Source organism: Cnephaeus nilssonii, assembly GCF_951640355.1.
Source record: "Cnephaeus nilssonii genome assembly, chromosome: 13".
NCBI lineage: Eukaryota > Metazoa > Chordata > Mammalia > Chiroptera > Vespertilionidae > Cnephaeus > Cnephaeus nilssonii.
Genome location: NC_137084.1, coordinates 44,965,690 through 44,983,152, shown reverse-complemented (window position 1 = coordinate 44,983,152; position 17,463 = coordinate 44,965,690). Strand labels below are relative to the sequence as shown.

Sequence of the window (17,463 nt, the reverse complement as noted above, 5' to 3'; positions counted from 1 at the left end):
CCCCCCGCCCAGTAAAAGGATGCTCGGCGTTACTGGGAAACAGATGAGGTACAGTGTTCACTTAATGCTGTTTATAGGCTCTTGGAAACTGCCACTTTAAGCGAAACAACATCTATCGAAGCCAATTTTGGCAGAGGCTAGTTGCTATAAAAAAGGGTTAAGTTCCTACAACATATTTCTGGTCACAAAACCATCACCAAACTTATAAATAGGGACCCAAATTACTTCTAATATTTAACATTGGAATGAATGTGAGCCGTACATACATTTAAGAAAGATGCATAAAAAGTAAAATAATGCATTTCCAACCCACTTATTCCAGTTTAGGGTCAAGGATGGCCGGAGCTGGAGTTCAAATCTAGGTATCGGCATTCACTCATCTATGCATTTGTTCATTTATTTCAAACCCATATTCACTTCGTGCAATTCTTCATTTCACTATAGAACACCAGGCCCGAGTAGTCTTGGAGCACAGCCCCCTGATCCTACCGATGAGGGAAGTGAGGCTCAGGGAAGGCTGCCGATGTACCTAAGATCCCACAGCAGAGAAGTTCCCTGGCGAGGTTTCACAGCGGGAAGATGGGTGCCGTGTTTGGGTTTCAGGTAAAATCTGACTGTCCCAATCAACTTCCCTTCATCAGACTCTGCTACCCAGGCCCCCCACCACAGGGCCCCCGGGAGATCCTACAGGGGGTTTCTGTTTGAAGAGCCACTTCCTGTTTGGGGCTGAGCACTTCCTTCAGGTGACTCACAGGCTCCCGCTGGCCTCGTGCTGGGCAGCCAAGGTGGGGGTGGAGGCAGGCTCCAGCTGGGCCACCCTCTGCCTGCGACCCCAGCTGGGTGACCCTGAGCCCGAGCGGTGCCGTAGACTGGAGGTAGGAGATGGCGGTGGAAGGAGGATGCTAAGCTGTTCCCCTCACCCAGCTTGGTGGGCAGGGCTCTGAGAGAGCCTCAGGCTCCCGTGGGCGGAGGGGCAGCCTCCACACCCAGCTGTTCGTCCCCACATCTGGTTCCCAGGTAGCTGCTGCCCAGGTGGGGGCTGACAGTAGAGCGGGGGACCCCGTAGGATGGATTTGTGATACTTTCTCTTCCTTGCAAGACAGTGAAGTGTGGTAGAAAGTGCACTAGGCCAGGAGTGATGGACTTGGACTTCTGATGCCAACTTTTGGTGACCTTGTCATTCTCTGCCCATCTCGGGGCCTCCGTAGCCAAGTCTGTCTAATTGGGGAGGGGGAGGGGAATGCTGGCTGTGACACTTTGTGGCAGCTTGGTGTTGTAGGATTTACGTGAAGAGAATTGGGTTTGGCTGGCTGGTGTGGGTCAAGTGGTTGAACATCAACCCATGAACCAAGAGGTCGCAGGTTCAATTCCCGGTCAGGGCACATGCCCAGGTTGCGGACCAAGTCCCCAGTGGAAGGTGTGCAGGAGGCAGCTGATCGATGTTCCTCTCTCATCGATGTTTCTATCCCTACATACCTCTCCCTCCCTCTCTAAAAATCAATAAAAACATTTATTTTATTATTATTTTTTTTTTAACAAGAAAGAGGGAGAGAAAGTTGGGTTTGAATTCTGGCTCTGCTCCCTTGCTGGATGTGCCTCCCTCTCAGAGGCGCCATTTAAAAACCTGAAATAATAATCCCTTTAGTCATTTTACATAACGTAATCCTCAAGCCTCAACTCCATGGGCAGGTATTATTGTTGTTTTATGCATAAGGAGATTGAAGCACTTACCAAGTCCACATAGTAAGAGCCAAGATTCTAACTTGTGCCGTGTGACCCCAGGACCCATGCTGTGGTCTTGCTACTCACACTGTGGTCCCTGCACCTGTAGCCTCAGCATCACCCAGGAGCTTGTCAGAAGCGTGGACTCGCAGACCCCAGCCTAGACCTCCTGATCAGGCTGCCTTTGAACGAGAGCTCCAGGTCACTTCTTTGCACATGCAAGTCTGGGAAGCCCTGCTCTGTTGCTGTGCCCTCTGTCACTGAGGTCTAAGGATCCCTGTGGGAGATGAAGGAAATAAGTGTGTTTTGTAAACTGTAAGTGCAGTACCCTCGGGCACTGTGGAGGTGGGGGGGGGACAGGGCTGCGGGTGCCCAGGGATCTGTCCCTCAGTCGCAGGATATCATTTCCAAACTGTCTCCGAACCCAGCTCTGTCCCCTTCCCATCCAGGGCTGAGTCTTGGCTGTGTGTTTATGGCTGGCGTGTGGCTCCAGGGCCCGACTGGGTTAGAGAGAGTTTTCACGTTGGCATGAGCTTCTGCTGGGCACCAGGTCTGAGCTCCCACTGCGCTGGGTCTGCAGGGTACCAGGAAACCTGGGTTCCAGCCCTGGCTCTGCCTCTGACGCTCCGGGTGGCCTAGGCAGGCCCCGGCCCTGCCAGCCTGTGTCCCCTAAAGGGCAAGGTGGCAGCATCCTCTGAAGCCTGCAGTCTGACCGGGACCCCTTCCCCTTTCCCCTCTCTCTTCGTGGCCTGTTGGCACCATCTTTCCTCCCCGTTCCTGGGCAGGAGGGCTGCCCAGTGGGCTGTAAGAGCTGGTGTTGGGGGAGGTGGTGCATGAGTCAGAAGGAAGCCACATAATTTCGGTGCCCCAGATCCCGCCTCCAGCCCTCCAGCCCTTCCTCTGCGGCTGCTTTAGAACAGCTGGGGTGGCGGCTACCTCTGGAGAAGCAGGTCCCTGGGCAGCACGGAAGGGCCTCTGCCCGCCGGGAGCTGGGCACAGCCCCAGGTTTCGTCCCAGAGCGGCCGGACCTGGGATCATGTCCCGCGGGTCCTGGGGAAGGGGAGGAAGAATGGTTCAGGGAGCAGGTTATACTGGGTTTGGGGTCAGGCTGGTTTGTGGACAGCATGTGTGGAGGGGGATTGCGTGTGAGGGGTCTCATGGCCCACCACGGGATCACGTGTGTCTCCTCGGCTCACCTACCCGCTTGGTGACTTCTCCAGGCAGAGACTAGGTGTGCCCATCCCTGGACCCCACACCCAACACAAGGTGGGCACAGTGTGGGGGCCCACTGAGGGGCAGGTGGGCGGGGAGAAGGCAGGGGGAACCGGTGAGTGATCTGACCGGGTTTGTCCCCTTGTCCCCACAGCTCTCCCAGTGAAGTGACGTCACTGCCTTCCTGACAGGACACCCTTGGGAGCCCAGCTCACAGCCACTGGTACCTTCTTCCAGGTAAAGAAAAAAGAAAGGCCCTAGCCGGTTTGGCTCAGTGGATAGAGCATTGGCCTTCGGACTAAAGGGTCCCAGGTTCGATTCTGGGCAAGGGTACATGCCTGGGTTGCGAGTTTGATCTCCAGTGGGGAGGCTGGGGGGGAGGGGGCGGGTGTAGGAGGCAGCCGATCAGTAATTCTCTCTCATCACTGATGTTTCTATCTCTCTCTCCCTCTCTCTTCCTCACTGAAATCAATAAAAATATATTTTTTTAAAAAAAGAAGGAAGGAGGCAGGGAGAAAGGAGTTAGAGACAAGCTACATGGAGCAGCCCGCTGGGCTCCAAAACAGTCTGCCTCTCACAGGGGGGCGGCACTTCACAGTTTACAAAAACAGGCAGGGGAGCGGGATTATTGCCCCATTTTACAAGCAGGAGAAGGAAGAGCGGCCGCTCCGGCTTACTCAAGTGTACCTGCACTTACCTAAGCACCTTACACGTATAAGCTCCTGTAATCCGCACAGCAGCCGAGGAGGTTGGCAGTTATTATAACTAAGGAGACGGAGGTGTGGAGGCATTAAGGAATTTGCTCCGTTAGGAAGTGGTAGAGCTGAGTTTCAAACCCAGGCAGGCTGGCTCTCCGTGCACACTCCCAACCCCGTGATTTCCTGCTGCTCCAGGGCCACGTCCTAAACTAATGTACCTTGCCCTCCCCTTTCCAGGGGGAGATTGGTGTGTTAAGAGAGAATCCTAGAGAAGGGTGCTTCAGCCAAAGGCATGAATAGCAAATAATGGGACAGGAGGCCCTGAGTCGTGGACTTGGTAGGAGCCTCGAAGGTGTGCGGGCCACCAACTCCTGGGACTGTCTTCCTCAGCTTTGGAGCAAGGCTGGCGTTCTTTGGTTACCGAAGGGAAACCTGGACGTTTGGGAGAGAGGTAGACACGTTGAGGCCCCAGATCCTCAGACTTGCCTGGAAGTAGGGGGGCTGCTGCTCTTCACAGAGCCCCGTGACGAAGAGAGATGTGAATGACCACGAGGAGTCCGGATTCTGGGCTAAATCTGAGGTCCCCTTATGCTAGATGGGGAACAGAAGTGTGCAAGCAGATACCAGCGGCTTAAGGAAAAATTGTGTGTGTGTTGGGGGGGGGGGGGAGGGATACTTCATTTAGACCTTTTTTAAAGTAACTTGGCTTTTCTGTAAATGAGGAGAGGCAGCGGCAGAGTATGGATCAGGCTCGGAGGGCTCTGCGCGTGTGTGGTGGACGAGGCCCTGATCGGTTCCTTCTTTCCTTCCTTTGCACATTGAACCAGCTTTCCTGGCTGACAGACACACGGGCACCTCCTGGTGCTGGCATAGTGCAGGGACCCGGGTCGCCTGCACCCTGGCTCCTCTAGCAGGGACGGGGCCTGGGTTTGCTGGCGGAGTGGGTCAGAAGTCTGCCTCTGGGGAGGCTTTCAGCCTGGTGGGCATGGCAGCCACGGAAGCAGATAATTGCTGAGCACACGGGCCTGTGATCATGTCTCAGGAGCTCTGCCAGACGGGAGCACAAGGGGAGGAGGCAGCGGGGGCGGTGGGGGGGGGGGGGTGTCAGACTGAGCTTTGCACAGGATCCATTTGTTAAGATGGATGGGATGTGTATTGGGGTGGTGGGAGGGCTTTCCTGGCAGAGGCCCCAGCTCCAGCAAAGGCAGGGCTGTGGGAAGGTGGGCAGTGTGGTGTGCTGGGAACACGGCAGTGTGAAAGGGGAGGGGAGGGAGGGGAGGGGAGGAGGGAGGGGAGGGGAGGGGAGGGGAGGGGAGGGGAGGGGAGGGGAGGGAGGGGAGGGGAGGGGAGGGGAGACAGGTAGGTGTGAGTGGAAGGAAGCAAGGGAAAGACTCCTTAAATGGCAGGACTTGTTTTTCTCTTCCCACCCCAGGGCCTGATGAGGAAGCCTGTTTGTGTCATAACCCCACTATTTTACATAAATAAATAAAATAAATCATCGCTCTCCATCCCTCAGGGGGCAAAAACTAGTCCGAGACAAGTTTGCTCAGTGCAAGTTCCTGCCAGACTCAGCTTCCTCCTTCTCCTCCTCTCATACAGGTGCCCCCCTTCCCTGGGACTCGGGGAGAGGCGCTGGAAAAAGCCAGCCTGGTCCCTGTGGCAGAATCCCTGGGCTCCTGGGAGGGGCTGAGAGGGAAAGTCATCCCCTTCACCAGGCCCCTGGTCTGGCCCCTGAGGCCCAGCCTGAAGCCCCGGGGACATTGGCTCACTCTGCCTGCTCCAGGAAGAGGCTGTCAGTGCCAGGTGGTTGTGGTTTTTCTGTGCCTTTTTTTGGGGGGGGAGTGGGGGGGTTACAGGGGGCAGGCCACTCCTCTCAGGAGGGCTCTCTACAGGCCTGACTGAAGGAGTGAACCACTCAGCCCTCCAGGGAGGGCGGCCTTCACAGAGAGCCTGCAAGCCCACGCAGGCCGCTCTGCTGGGAACCACCACTAGGACCTGTGCTGGGATTTCTGCGCGGAGAGCGAGGCGGGATGGGAAGGCGGCAGGTCTTTCCTGGTGCTGACTTTCGATGACTTTAATAATCTGAGATCCAGGGATAGTTCTGTTGGATCGCACCAGGGTTCCACGATGGCATGAGTCTTGGGTGAGGTGATTCTAAGACTCTGTTTGCCGCTAGAGCTTTTGAGTCTGAGATGCTAAGTTCCGCTCTCTGCCCAAGCCCGTAGCCCTGACTTGGGAAAGAGAGGTCCTTTCTGTGCCAGGAGAGCCCAAGGCTCCTGGGCAGGGTCCTGAGCCTGGCTCCTGTTCAGCCAGTCGCCCCAAACTGTCCCAAACATGTGGTTCTGTCCCCCGAGGGCCTTAACTGCGGGTGCGTCTCAGACCTGTCCTGACCTGCTCCAACCTTGCCTCCTTGCCGTAAAACGGGGATGTGGTACTTACCTGCAGAGTGGGTGAGACGCTTCATTGAAACGATGTGAGGGAGACTTCTTTGTTAACAGCAAAACACTGGCCGTGTGGTCAGAATTGTGCTGCTGTTGCTGCGAAGAGGTGCCCCCCTAAAAGGAAGGTCCGTGTCCGATTCTCTGTCAATCTTTCTCGGCTCCCAGGAGTGCCTGGCACACTGTGGGGCCTTCTCAAACAATTACTGAATGACCTACAGAGCCTTAGATATGGGACAGGGGGAACCAGAGGCCACGGCTCCCAGGGACAAGCAGGGAGCACTTCCTTCAGGAGGACCCACGCCTGGGATGCAGTGAGCCTGGCCTGCCCCCAAGGAAGAGCAGTCCGAGGCCTCTTGGGACAGAAGTGTTGTGTAAACAGGAGGCTCAGACACCTCCTCCATGGCAAGAGGTTAATAATGGCCCTAATTACGGCAGGATTGATCTCTGAGGGCTCCTGCTGAGCGCCAGCCTCAGCCGTGAGTAACTTTTTCCCAAAGAATGTTGCACGGACACAGGAGGCCTCCCTCCTGGCACCTCCTCTCCTGGGCTCTCCCCCCTGGCAGCTGCCTCAGTGACATTTCCTTCCTGTCCCGCCTCTGCTTACCTTCTCTGTTGATTCCATGAAAATGCAGGGCTTTCTCTGAGGCTCAGGGAAGTGGAGTGGCTTGCCCCAGTCCATAGTGTAATGGGGGCAGCCCGGATCTCTCCATGCAAGCCATCCGACGGGCAGGGTCATGACCAGCCTCTAACCTGGTCACAGGCCTCACTTTGATGCCTCCAGTCAGTGGCAGGCTCAGGACTCCCAGCCGTTAGCCCTACGAGTGGAGGGGGTCTGCGCCTCAGACCAGACAAGGACTGTGGGATTGCCCGTCCCTCCTCCCTGAGCTGTCCCATCTCTGCTTCTCTCCTGGGGATGAGGGGAGAGCAGGTGGTGAGAGGGTTTTAGAAGGTGAGTGCCCAGAAGGATTTTGGAGATCATCTGGTGGTGCTGAAACCCGCTCAGGATACAGACGGGAGAGCCACGGCCAGGGGCTTCTGGAGGTCGCCCAGCCTGCCTGTGGCTGCGCTCGGCCGCAGCCTGCAGCCCTGGGGTGGGACTGGGGTTGAGGCCCCAGGGAGGGCAGCCATGGCCAAGGAGAAGGGGAGCGATTCCTCCTCTGCATTTGTGCTTTGCCTCCTTCCCCAGGGCCCTGGCAGGCTGCTGGAGAAGATCAGGTGTCTGCCAGCCCCAGCCCTGGGCCCGTCATGGTGTGTGGGGGTTCCCCTTCTCTCCCCTGGGTTCTTGGCCCTCCTCCGTACTCTCGCTCCCTTGGAGCCAACCAAAATATTGAGCTTGGCCCTATGAGGTGCAGCTTGCAGTGACACCGAGGCTGTGGCTGGCAGAGACACGGAGGATGGCAGAAACATGGGCAGGCACTTCCTCTGGGCTGTAGCGTCAGCAGCCCTGGATTCACACCCCTCTTCCGTGCCCATTGGCTGTTGGGCCTTGGGGGAATCACTTAATGTCTTGGGTGTGGCTGTCTATCTGTCAATCGATATAGATATCTACATTAAATGCATATATACTCAATTAATAGACTTTATTTTTTTTAAAGAACAGTTTTAGGTTTATAGAAACATTGATCAGAAAGTACAGAGAGTTCCTGCATGCTCTCCCTGCCCCACCTCACAGTTCCCCCTAGTAACACCATAACATTAGGGTGGTGCATTTGTTACAACTGATGGGCCAACGTGGATACAGTATTATTGACTGAAGTCCATGGTTTGCATTAGGGGCCATATTCTAAGCGGTTTGATAAATGCATAATGACATGTGTTCACCATTACAGTATCATGGAGAATAGTTTCAGTCTTAAAAATCCATCCCCAACCCCGGCAACCACTGATTTTTTGTTGCTTCTATCATTTTGCCGTTTGCAGAATGTCACGTAGGTGAATCCAACAGCATGCAGCCTTTTCAGATTGGCTTCTGTCGCATAGCAATATGCTGTTAAGGTCCCTTCCTGTCTTTGCGTGGCGAGGTAGCATATTTCTTTTTATCATTGAGTAATATTCCGTTTTCTGGATGGACCAGTTTGTTCATCCCTGCGCCCGGGGCCCATGTTTCTAATCTGTCACAGAAGCCTGTGGGCTCCACTTGGCAGGTTGTCGCCAGGTGAGGACACAGGCACGGTGCTCAGCACGGGCCGGCAAGCCCCACCCCACCTTCTGTAACTAGCTTCTTTCGCTGGGCATCCTGTCTTCAGGATTCTTTCGTGTTGTCGCACGGCTCCGTGTTTTGTTCCTTTTTATTGCAGCTCGGGTCCTTTTATTTGTTTTTCCATCCAGTTCCCATTTCTCAGACGAGTAAAATGAGGCGCAGGGAGAGCTGGCGACCTGTCTAAGCCAAGTTACAAGTCGGTTGCAAGAGACTAGGCTGTAACCTGGGCACTGACACCTGGCCTAGAGTCTTTCCTCTCTCAGGAAGGAGCGTGGGCTTGGGCCACAGGCCGCAGGAGATGGGGGCAATGAGGGCCCGGAGCCTGGGGGTCATGGGAGGGAAGAGGAACCGGGAAGTGGGTTGGGTGCCTTCCCAGGACATCAGGGAGGGAGAGGACCCTGCAGCTTTGTAGCAGGCGCTCCGTGCTTCTCAGGCCTGGACTCCTGGAAGGCCCTTCCCTGTGCAAACAGGAGTTCAGGGCAGGGACCAAGAATTCAGACAAATCGGGACTTGGTGCTGCGGGGTGGGGCTCAGAGGTGGGGGCTACCTCTTGTCCCACAGCCAAGCAGGGGTTCCGGGCAGGGGATTTCTTGGGAACTTGGCTGATGCCCTGGGAGGTGGCTTGGAGAAATCAATTGATCCTAAGTAATGCCATTGCCCTGGCGGGAAGAGGGGGGGGGGGGGGGGGGCAGGGTTTGGTCTCCGGGAGCTTGTCTGAATGCCAGCGTCTGAGCGGCACTTTCTGTCAGTAAGAACTTCCAGGCCTCCTCGGCTGTACAGTCCAGGAAGCCCTGTGCCTCCTCCTCTTGCTGCCCGGTGCTGGCCACTGGGGATGTAGGAATAACTCAGGCCATCCAGTGGGGGAGAAGGACATGTCCACAGTGCTCACACAGGGTGCCCAGGAAGCATGAGGGACGCTCAGGGCTATGGGAGGCTGGGAAGGGCTCTAACCAAACCTGGGCTCAGGGAAGGCCCCCTGGAAAAGGTGACATCTGAGCTGAGATTGGGAGGGTCAGGAGGTGTCAATCAGACGCAGGGACAGCAGGCTCTGGAGTGGTGAGGCTGGAGGAACTGGAGGGGCCTGGTCATGTGCCTTTAAAAATCTTTCTCTAGCCCTAGCCAGTTTGGCTCAGTGGATAGAATGTCGGCCTGCAGACTGAAGGGTCCCCGGTTCAATTCTGGTCAAGGGCGTGTACCTGGGTTGCAGGCTTAATCCCCGGCCCCAATCAGGGCCACGTGTGGGAGGCAATCAATCGATGTGTCTCTCCCACATAGATGTTTCTCTCTCTCTGTCTCTCCCCCTCCCTTCCACTCTTTCTAAAAATCAATGGAAAATACTCTGGTTTATCTTCAGATCGCATAAATCTTTTGCCTTTTGAAAATCAATGGGAAAATATCCTCAGGTAAGGATTAACCAAAAACCAAACAAACAGATCTTTCCGCTAGCTCAGCTGGGAGCTTGGATTCATGGCCAGTGCCTTCCTTTCCCTAGGGCAGTGGCCAATGGGATGGTGGGAAAAGGGCTTTGAGGGATATGAGAAGCAGATTGGGGGTGGTGAGGAGGTCAGTGTCCGTGCAGGGCCTGAGTGACACCCCCGGAGACAGCCAGGAGCCTCTATCTTGATGGAGAAACAAAGATTGGGTGGCCTTGGCTGTACCTGGTAACCAAAGCCGTGGGAGTGGACGCGATGACCCCAGCAGAACATGGGAAGAAAAGAGAAGAGGTTTGCCTCCCAAAGGGTGCCTGGCGTTATGAATCGTGTGAAGAGTTTCCTGGGGAGAGGCGGTTCCAAGAGCCACAGTCAGCTGAGCGCTGGGCTGAGGCCAGGGCAGACAGTTCTGCTTCCCTCCTCTCCAGACCTGAATGGAATTTCCATGCCTAGGGATCGTATTGCTCAGCTGTGGGGGTGGGCGAGCAGGGAAGGGCGGAACGGAGTTCACATGGGAGCCAGTCCCAGGGTAAGGGGTCCTGGGAAAGGAATGTGAGGGCAGGGGCACCTGGGTGTGGGCTTCTGCTGGCCTCAGTCACTGCAGCCATGTGCCCTCCGGGCACCCTCCCCGCAAACTCTGGTCCCTATTGAAGTCAAGGCAAAGGCTGTTACCCCACTTTACAGATTCCGAAAGCAAGGCTCAGGGAAGAGCGCTGAGAGGCCTCAGCCACAGTGCCCGTCAGCGGCTGACACAGGATGAATCCAGGCTTCTTCCTAAATATCAGCTGCCCCCTCCCTTCCTGGGGGCAAATGTGGTGGTCGACCTAATCTGGGGGTGCACTGGATGAGACCTGGCTGCGTAAAGCTGGGAGCACCCCCCATGTGCTCCCCAGGCCTCCCCAACCCCACAGGAGCTAGGCCGACCGCAATAGTATCCCCATCCCTTACTGTCCCCCAAGCCCACGGCTCGGCGCCGACTCAGAGAATTCCCAGCAGCTGCACCATGTTCCCATGCCTCCCCGGGGAACCACGGGCACAGAGACTGCACCACGCAATTCCCAGCAATTAGGAGGCACTGGATCAGTCGATATTCCCAGCAAGCCCCTAATGCATCTCTCTCCTCAGACTGGAGGCTGGACGCCCTGTGCTGAGGTTAGCATTTGGTGGGGGCTGGGGATGAGGGTGGGGGTGGGAGGCAGAGGTCCTGAATGAGGCCCAGAGGTGGAAGTAGGGGGTGGGCCTGAAACCCTGGGTGCCCCTGTGGTGCAGCCCCTGGACATTTAGAAAGAGGCATCTTGGGGTGGGTGGGGGCGAAAAAGAAAAAAAAGAGGCGTCTTAGGAGCTCATGTGATAGGCCTCAGCTCAATGCTGCCTCCAGGAAGCGTGGCTGACCCTCTCTGCCCGGTGTTAAGTGCCCAGAGCCTCCTTTTACTCTCTCCGCCATGCGCTGCACTTAAGAGCCATTGCAGCCTGCTGGTTACAGGGTTCAGCAAACACTCCCTGTAAAGGAGCCAGGCAGCATTTGAGGCTTGGTGGGCCATATGGACACGGTCGTAACCCCTCAGCTCTGCAGCTACAGTTAAAGCTGCCATAACAATGCATGAACGAGTGAGCCTGGCTGCCTCCTAGGAAACGTTATTTATGGATCCACTGAAATGTGACTCTCATATCATTTTCATGTGCCACAAATGTGTTCTTGTTTGATTTTTTTTTTTCTCTTCTCAATCCTTTAAAAATGTAAAAATCGTTCTTAGCTCGTGGGCTATGCAGAAATAGTTGGCTATCTATGGCCATACCACTTAGAACGCACCCGACCTCGTCTGACCTCGGAAGCTAAGCAGGGACGGGCCTGGTTAGTACTTGGATGGGAGACAAAAATAGGTGGCTGGCTGGATATGGCCCCTGAGGTAGAGCAAGGCCCCTGGAGCCAGACTGCCTGGCTCTGCTGGGTCACCTATGGCCAGTGGCTAAACCTTTCTGTGCTCCAGATTCCTCCAGTGTACAAGGGAGATGGTAATGATAGTGCTTTGAGATGTAAAATGGTGCAGCCGCTCGGGGAAGCAGGGTTTGGCGGCTCTTCAAAAGGTTAAATCATATGACCCAGCAATTCCATCCCAAAGTACTGACTCGAGAGAAATGAAAACATATGTTCACACAGAAACCTACTCACAGCGGTGTTGTTCGTTAATGTTAACGTAAAAAACAAACAACACTGAAACCTGTGAAGAATTTTTGTGAGTTTATTTGAGCCAAACTGTCGACATATGCCGGGAAGCAGAACCTCAACGAATTGAGATAATGCTCCAGAGAATGGCGGGTTATATCTGTATTTATACATTGCAATCAAAGGAAGGGACGTAGGTGGGTTACATGAAATCCATTGGTGATAGATTAGAGAGCCGGGAGAAAGCAAAACGGGGGGCCGGGGGACGGGGGGAAGAGACACCTGGGATTAGATAAAAAGTAAAATGATGGAATGATGGACACATACTTAGGTGGATGCAGGAACAATTAACACGATAATGAAGGAATTTGTGGTATCTGTCCTGGCGCCCAGCACATTTGGTTGTGCCCCAGGAGGTCCAGAAAAAGGGAAGTTACAAGTTACCCTTCAAGGGTATGTGTTTGTTTTTTTTAATATATATTTTATTGATTTTTTACAGAGAGGAAGGGAGAGGGATAGAGAGTTTGAAACATTGATGAGAGAGAAACATCAATCAGCTGCCTCCTGCACATCCCCTCCTGGGGTTGTGCCCGCAACCAAGGTACATGCCCTTGACGGGAATCGAACCCGGGACCTTTCAGTCCACAGGCCTACGCTCCATCCACTGAACCAAACCAGTTAGGGCAAGGGTATGTTATCATATATGCAAAAAGGCAGATAAGCTCAGTTAAGGTAAAGGTTGACCTTGTCAGTGAAGATGCCGGCCTAGGACGTAACTACCCACCATAACTGCTTTTAGTTAAAGTTTAATTTCAGACCATCCTTTGTGGATACTTTAGGCCTCTGAGTTTGCAAGACTGCCATGCAGGTCAGCATGTGGCCCCTTTCGTCCACAGTAACAACCACAAAGCAGTAACAACCCAAATGTCCATCAACTGGCGTGTGGGTAAAATGGTATATCTGTACAATTGAGTATTCTTTAGCTGTAAAAAGGAATGCACTGATTTATGCTACAGCATGGATGACCCTTACAAACATTATGCTAAGTGAGAAAAGCAGTCACAAATGGCCACATATTGTATGACTACATTTATATGAAATGTCCAGACTAGGCATATAAATAGAGACAGAAAGTAGATTAGTGATTGCCAGGGCTTGAGGGGTGGTAATGGGGTCGATGCGGGGTGGACGGGGTGAGTATGGAGTTTTTGCTGGGATGATGAAAATGGTTTGGAATTAGTCACAACTCCGTGACTATCCTAAAAGCCGAAAATGCTCAGTACTGAATTGTACACTTTAAAGGGGTGAATTTTATGGCGTGTGAATTAGATCTCAATAAAAAAAAACCAATGATAACACGCCGTAGGTTGCTGTTAGAGTTAGGATATGGACAGCACTTGGAATGGTGCCTGGAGCCTAGTGTGGGCCTGCTTGTGCCCCTCGCTGGTCCTGTGAGGGCCCTGAGGGGTCACTGCATCTGTCCTGTCCACGTTGTCTCCAGAGCCTTGGACAGGGTCTGGTGCAAAGCAAATGGCTTCAGTGTCTAGAATCCACAGACCAGGAGTTGAGTCCTGGCTCCTTGGGTAAATCATTTGCTGCTCTGAGCCCCACGCTCCTCATCTCTAAAGTGGGACAATGAGCCCTAGCTGGTTTGGCTCAGTGGATTGAGCATCAGCCTGTGGACTGAAGGGTCCCAGGTTCGATTCCGGCCAAGGGCACATGACTGGGTTGTGGGCTTGATCCCCAGTGGGGGATATGCAGGAGGCAGCTGATCAATGACTCTCTCTCATCATTGATGTTTCTATTGCTCTCTCCCTCTCCCTTCTTCTCTACAATCAATAAAAATATATTTATTTTTTTAAATATATTTTTATTGACTTCAGAGAGGAAGGAAGAGGGAGAGAGAGAGAGAAACATCAATGATGAGAGAGAATCATTGATCAGCTGCCTCCTGCAAGCCCCCCACTGAGGATCGAGCCCACAACCTGGGCATGTGCCCTTGACCAGAATCGAACCTGGGATCTTTCAGTTCGCAGGCCGACGCTCTATTCACTGAGCCAGACCAGCTAGGGCAATAAAAATATTTTTTAAAAAAAATAAAATAAAATGGGACAATGACAACTGGTGTTGAGGATCAGGTGATGCCTGACATCAGAATGTGTGAGGTGCCCAAGCCAATGGCCACTGGCTATACTTGGCCAACACTGAGCCCCAGCAGGTATCTCTAGGCCACCAAGCAGGGCCGGGGCAGTTGCTCCTGGTGGCAGCAACTCAACCCACCAGACACATCCCATAGTTCTACCCACGAGCCCTGCTGGGCTGGGTCTCCCCGAGCCTGAAGGATTGAACTCGTCAGGGCACCAGACTCCCAGACTGACCACACCCAGGCGCTGCCCGCTTCTCTTTCTGAAACTCGGTTTGTTCAATTGTCAAACGGGCTTGGGACACACAGTGCCTTCCACCTGGGACAGTGAGACGGAACGATGGTTATAAAGTGTTCACACAGGGCCTGGGATATTTTACATGCTCAGTACGTGTCAGCTTTTATGATAGTTCATTTTATTTCAGTTGTTTTTTTTATGATAAGTTATTTTGAAATATTTATTTGGAATGTTCTGTGTGCTAGGCTCTGTTCTAGTTACTGGGCATATAGTGGAGAATAAAGCAGACACCATCCTTGCCTTTGTGAAACACACATCATAGTGGGATAGGCAGACGAGAAACAAAGAAAGGAAATTATGATCGAGAAAATAAAGCTAAACATGGCCGAGCGGTAGGGGGAGGGGCTGCAGTTTGACGGAAGATGACCTGGGGACGCCGGGTTGAGTAAAGACCTGAGGAGAGGAGGAGGGGAAGGAGGGAGCCATGCGGGTCCTAAGGGAGGAGGCCTCCGGGCAGAGGAGGCAGCGGCAGTGTGCGGGCAGGCGTGGCTGAGGGTGGGGTCTGGGTTAGATCCGGGGAGGGTGGCCGGGGACCGTCCTGGGAGACCTGCTGGGGTTTGTGCAGAGCTGACCCACCCTGACCTCAGCTACAACGCCTTTTGCTGGGTCTAGGGCTGCCGCCTCCGCCCTCCCCGGCCTCACAGCCTTGTGCTTTCTCCCACAGAACCAGCCTGGGGCCCCCATGGGCGCCTGAGGGCCGGGCACCAGGGCCTCGGGCACGAGCATGGTAAGACACCAGCCCCTGCAGTACTATGAGCCCCAGCTGTGCCTCTCCTGCCTCACGGGCATCTACGGCTGCCGCTGGAAACGCTACCAGCGCTCGCATGATGACACCACTCCGGTGAGCACCACTGGGACCTGGTCGAAAGGACCCAGGGAGCCCCAGAGTCGGGGGTGAGGGGTGCGGGGGGCGGGGGAGGAGTGGGGGAGGGGTGTCAGCTCTGTCACTCTGCTGTGTGGCTCTGGACAGGTCAGTGCCCCTTCTGGGTTTCACTTCTCCTTCTGTAAAATGGGCCCGTGGCCATTCTTGAATCTCTCTGACGAGGTGGGGAAGGCCATTCAGTCGTGGGAATGGTCTGCTCCCGCGGTCAGGGCAGGGAGGGGTGCTCCAGGAGGGGCACTCCAAGAGGAAGGGGTCACCCCAAGGTGAACAGAAGTTCTCAGCTTCCTGGCAGATCCAGACCGGCAGGCCTGCAGGTGGGGGTGCTGGAGGGGAGGGTGAGGAGGTGGGCCAGGCCATCGGGAGCCTGGGAGCTGGCAAGGCGGTGGCCTGGCACCAGGGCCCTGTCACCTGAGCCACGGGCCTGCCAGAGCTGGCAGCGGGTGCTCGGCCGGATAAGAAAGCCTCCTTCAGTGTTCGCTCCCCGGCCAGGCTCCGGGCTGCACTTCATCCCTGGGCGCTATCAGCCGGTGAATCTAGTTTCTTTTCTGAAGGAACCCAATTCCTTTAAGAAGGAATAGAGAGAGAGAGAGATAACTCGTGTTTATCTAAGAGCTTTGCTGCCTGAAAAACAACTTTCTTCTTCCTTCCTTGTTTGAACAAAGAAGCCAGCTTCCAAAGTCAGCTAGCCCCCAAACGGGCGGGCGGCCAAGGTCGGGCAGGCATCTCAGGGCTACCTGGATGGGGAGGCTGGGCAAGTTGCCCCCTGTCTCTTCTGCTTCTCTGCTTGTGACCGTGAGGGACGAAGTGCTGGATGAGTCAGGAGCCTGGGCTCATGGCTCCCCAGTGGTGAGAAGCAGGTACCTGGTGGTAGCTGGCCTGATTCATGGTCATGCCCCCGCTCCCAGCAGAGAGGCAACATGGCAGACGGAGGCACAGGAGAGGAAGGGGCCTGCCCACGTCACAGAGCAGGTCCCTGCGCGGCTGGGGCGGCCGCCCTGCCTGGGACAGCCTCTCCGTCGTAGGTGGACGTAGGGTCTCCCCCACAGCGGTGCAGACTGTGAGGTCAGGAGTCAGGCAGACCTCAGGTTCAAGTTGTGCCTCTTCTACTTGTCCTGTCGATGTAAGAAACGTCCAAACCTGTAGAGAATGGTAATCGACTTCATTTGAGCCAAACTGACGACAGTGCTGGGAAGCGAGGTCTCCGATGCTCCGGAGAAGGACGGTTTGCGGTTTCTCCTGTGCGTTTAGAATGAAGGAGGGAAGATCACATGAGGGTGGGAGAAAGCCGGGCCGGCATTGGCCTCCAGGACCGTTAACAAGACCCCGTGCTCCCTGAAGGTTAGTTCCACTTCCCAGGGGTCTGAAAAGGGCATTTCAAACCTGCGTTAACCTAGATGCACAGAAACAACGGACAGGGCTTGCTTGAGGCAGAGATGAACCTTTTGCTAAAGGAGTTAGGAGCCTGGGGTGTGACTGTTCGCCATGTCCCGCCCGGTTAGGAATGTGTGATGAGATCACCCGTGAGGTTACTGTCGGTTAGGTGTATGACAGTGCCCCTCTGTTGTCTGCAGTGTGCACTTGACTTTGAGCGTTCTCACCTATGCAATAGCACTCACACCGCTCAAGGACCTGCTGGGCGGATGGCATGCGATAGCGACATGAAGTGACCGGCACGGTGCTAGCTGTGACTAGTTAGGAAGATCAGAGATTCCTGGGCCCCGCGCCTCGGCCTCTCCACTCTGAAAGGGAGGAGGGGGAGGGTTAAGACTTTGGAATTCCTCGGCCACGCCGCTGTGCTCTGAGCTCCGTTCTCCCCACAGACTGGGGCCCGGCGGCAGGGCCTCCCCATGTCAGGAAAGGCAGACGGGAGGGCAGTCAGCTTCCCCCGTGTGTCTGGTGCCAGGCGCTGTGCTGAGCACCGACACGCCGTGAGCTGGGTGTCACGGCCACCATTTCACTAGGGGAGACAGAAGCCAGGTTGTCAGTGCCTTGGCCCAGGTCACACCAGCCAGGAAGGGGCAGAGCTCAGATCTGACCCCAGCAGTGTAGGTGGAAAGCTCTCGGTGGGGGCGGGGAGACAGCTGAGGCGAAGGAGGGGAGAGCATGGCTGAGCTTCCACGCAGACAGTTCCCTGGCGGTCGCAGCAGACCCTGGAGGAAGGTGTATCTCCCAGAACACACCGTTTGGTGGGCGCGGGCCAGGCGGTCCTCGGCGGTGGAGTCAGGAAGTGATGGGTCCTGGCTGTGGCCCGCACCGGGCCCAGAGGGGGGGA

At 55.0% G+C, this 17,463-nt stretch overlaps 1 protein-coding gene across 6 annotated transcripts in view; it reads left to right on the top strand.

The window, feature by feature from the left end:
- The window catches only part of GDPD5 (glycerophosphodiester phosphodiesterase domain containing 5), a 90,542-nt gene that overhangs the window by 31,445 nt on the left and 41,634 nt on the right, over positions 1–17,463 (top strand). For 3 of the 6 annotated variants that reach the window (XM_079787866.1, XM_079787867.1, XM_079787869.1), the window contains exons 2-3: positions 3,089–3,171; positions 14,973–15,149. In XM_079787866.1, the coding sequence (XP_079643992.1) occupies positions 15,033–15,149 (117 nt within the window). In that variant the 5' untranslated portion in view covers positions 3,089–3,171; positions 14,973–15,032. Of the gene's footprint in view, positions 1–465; positions 604–2,866; positions 2,989–3,088; positions 3,172–14,972; positions 15,150–17,463 lie in introns of those variants that run through there. The other 3 variants (XM_079787870.1, XM_079787868.1, XM_079787871.1) reach the window with 3 other exon arrangements.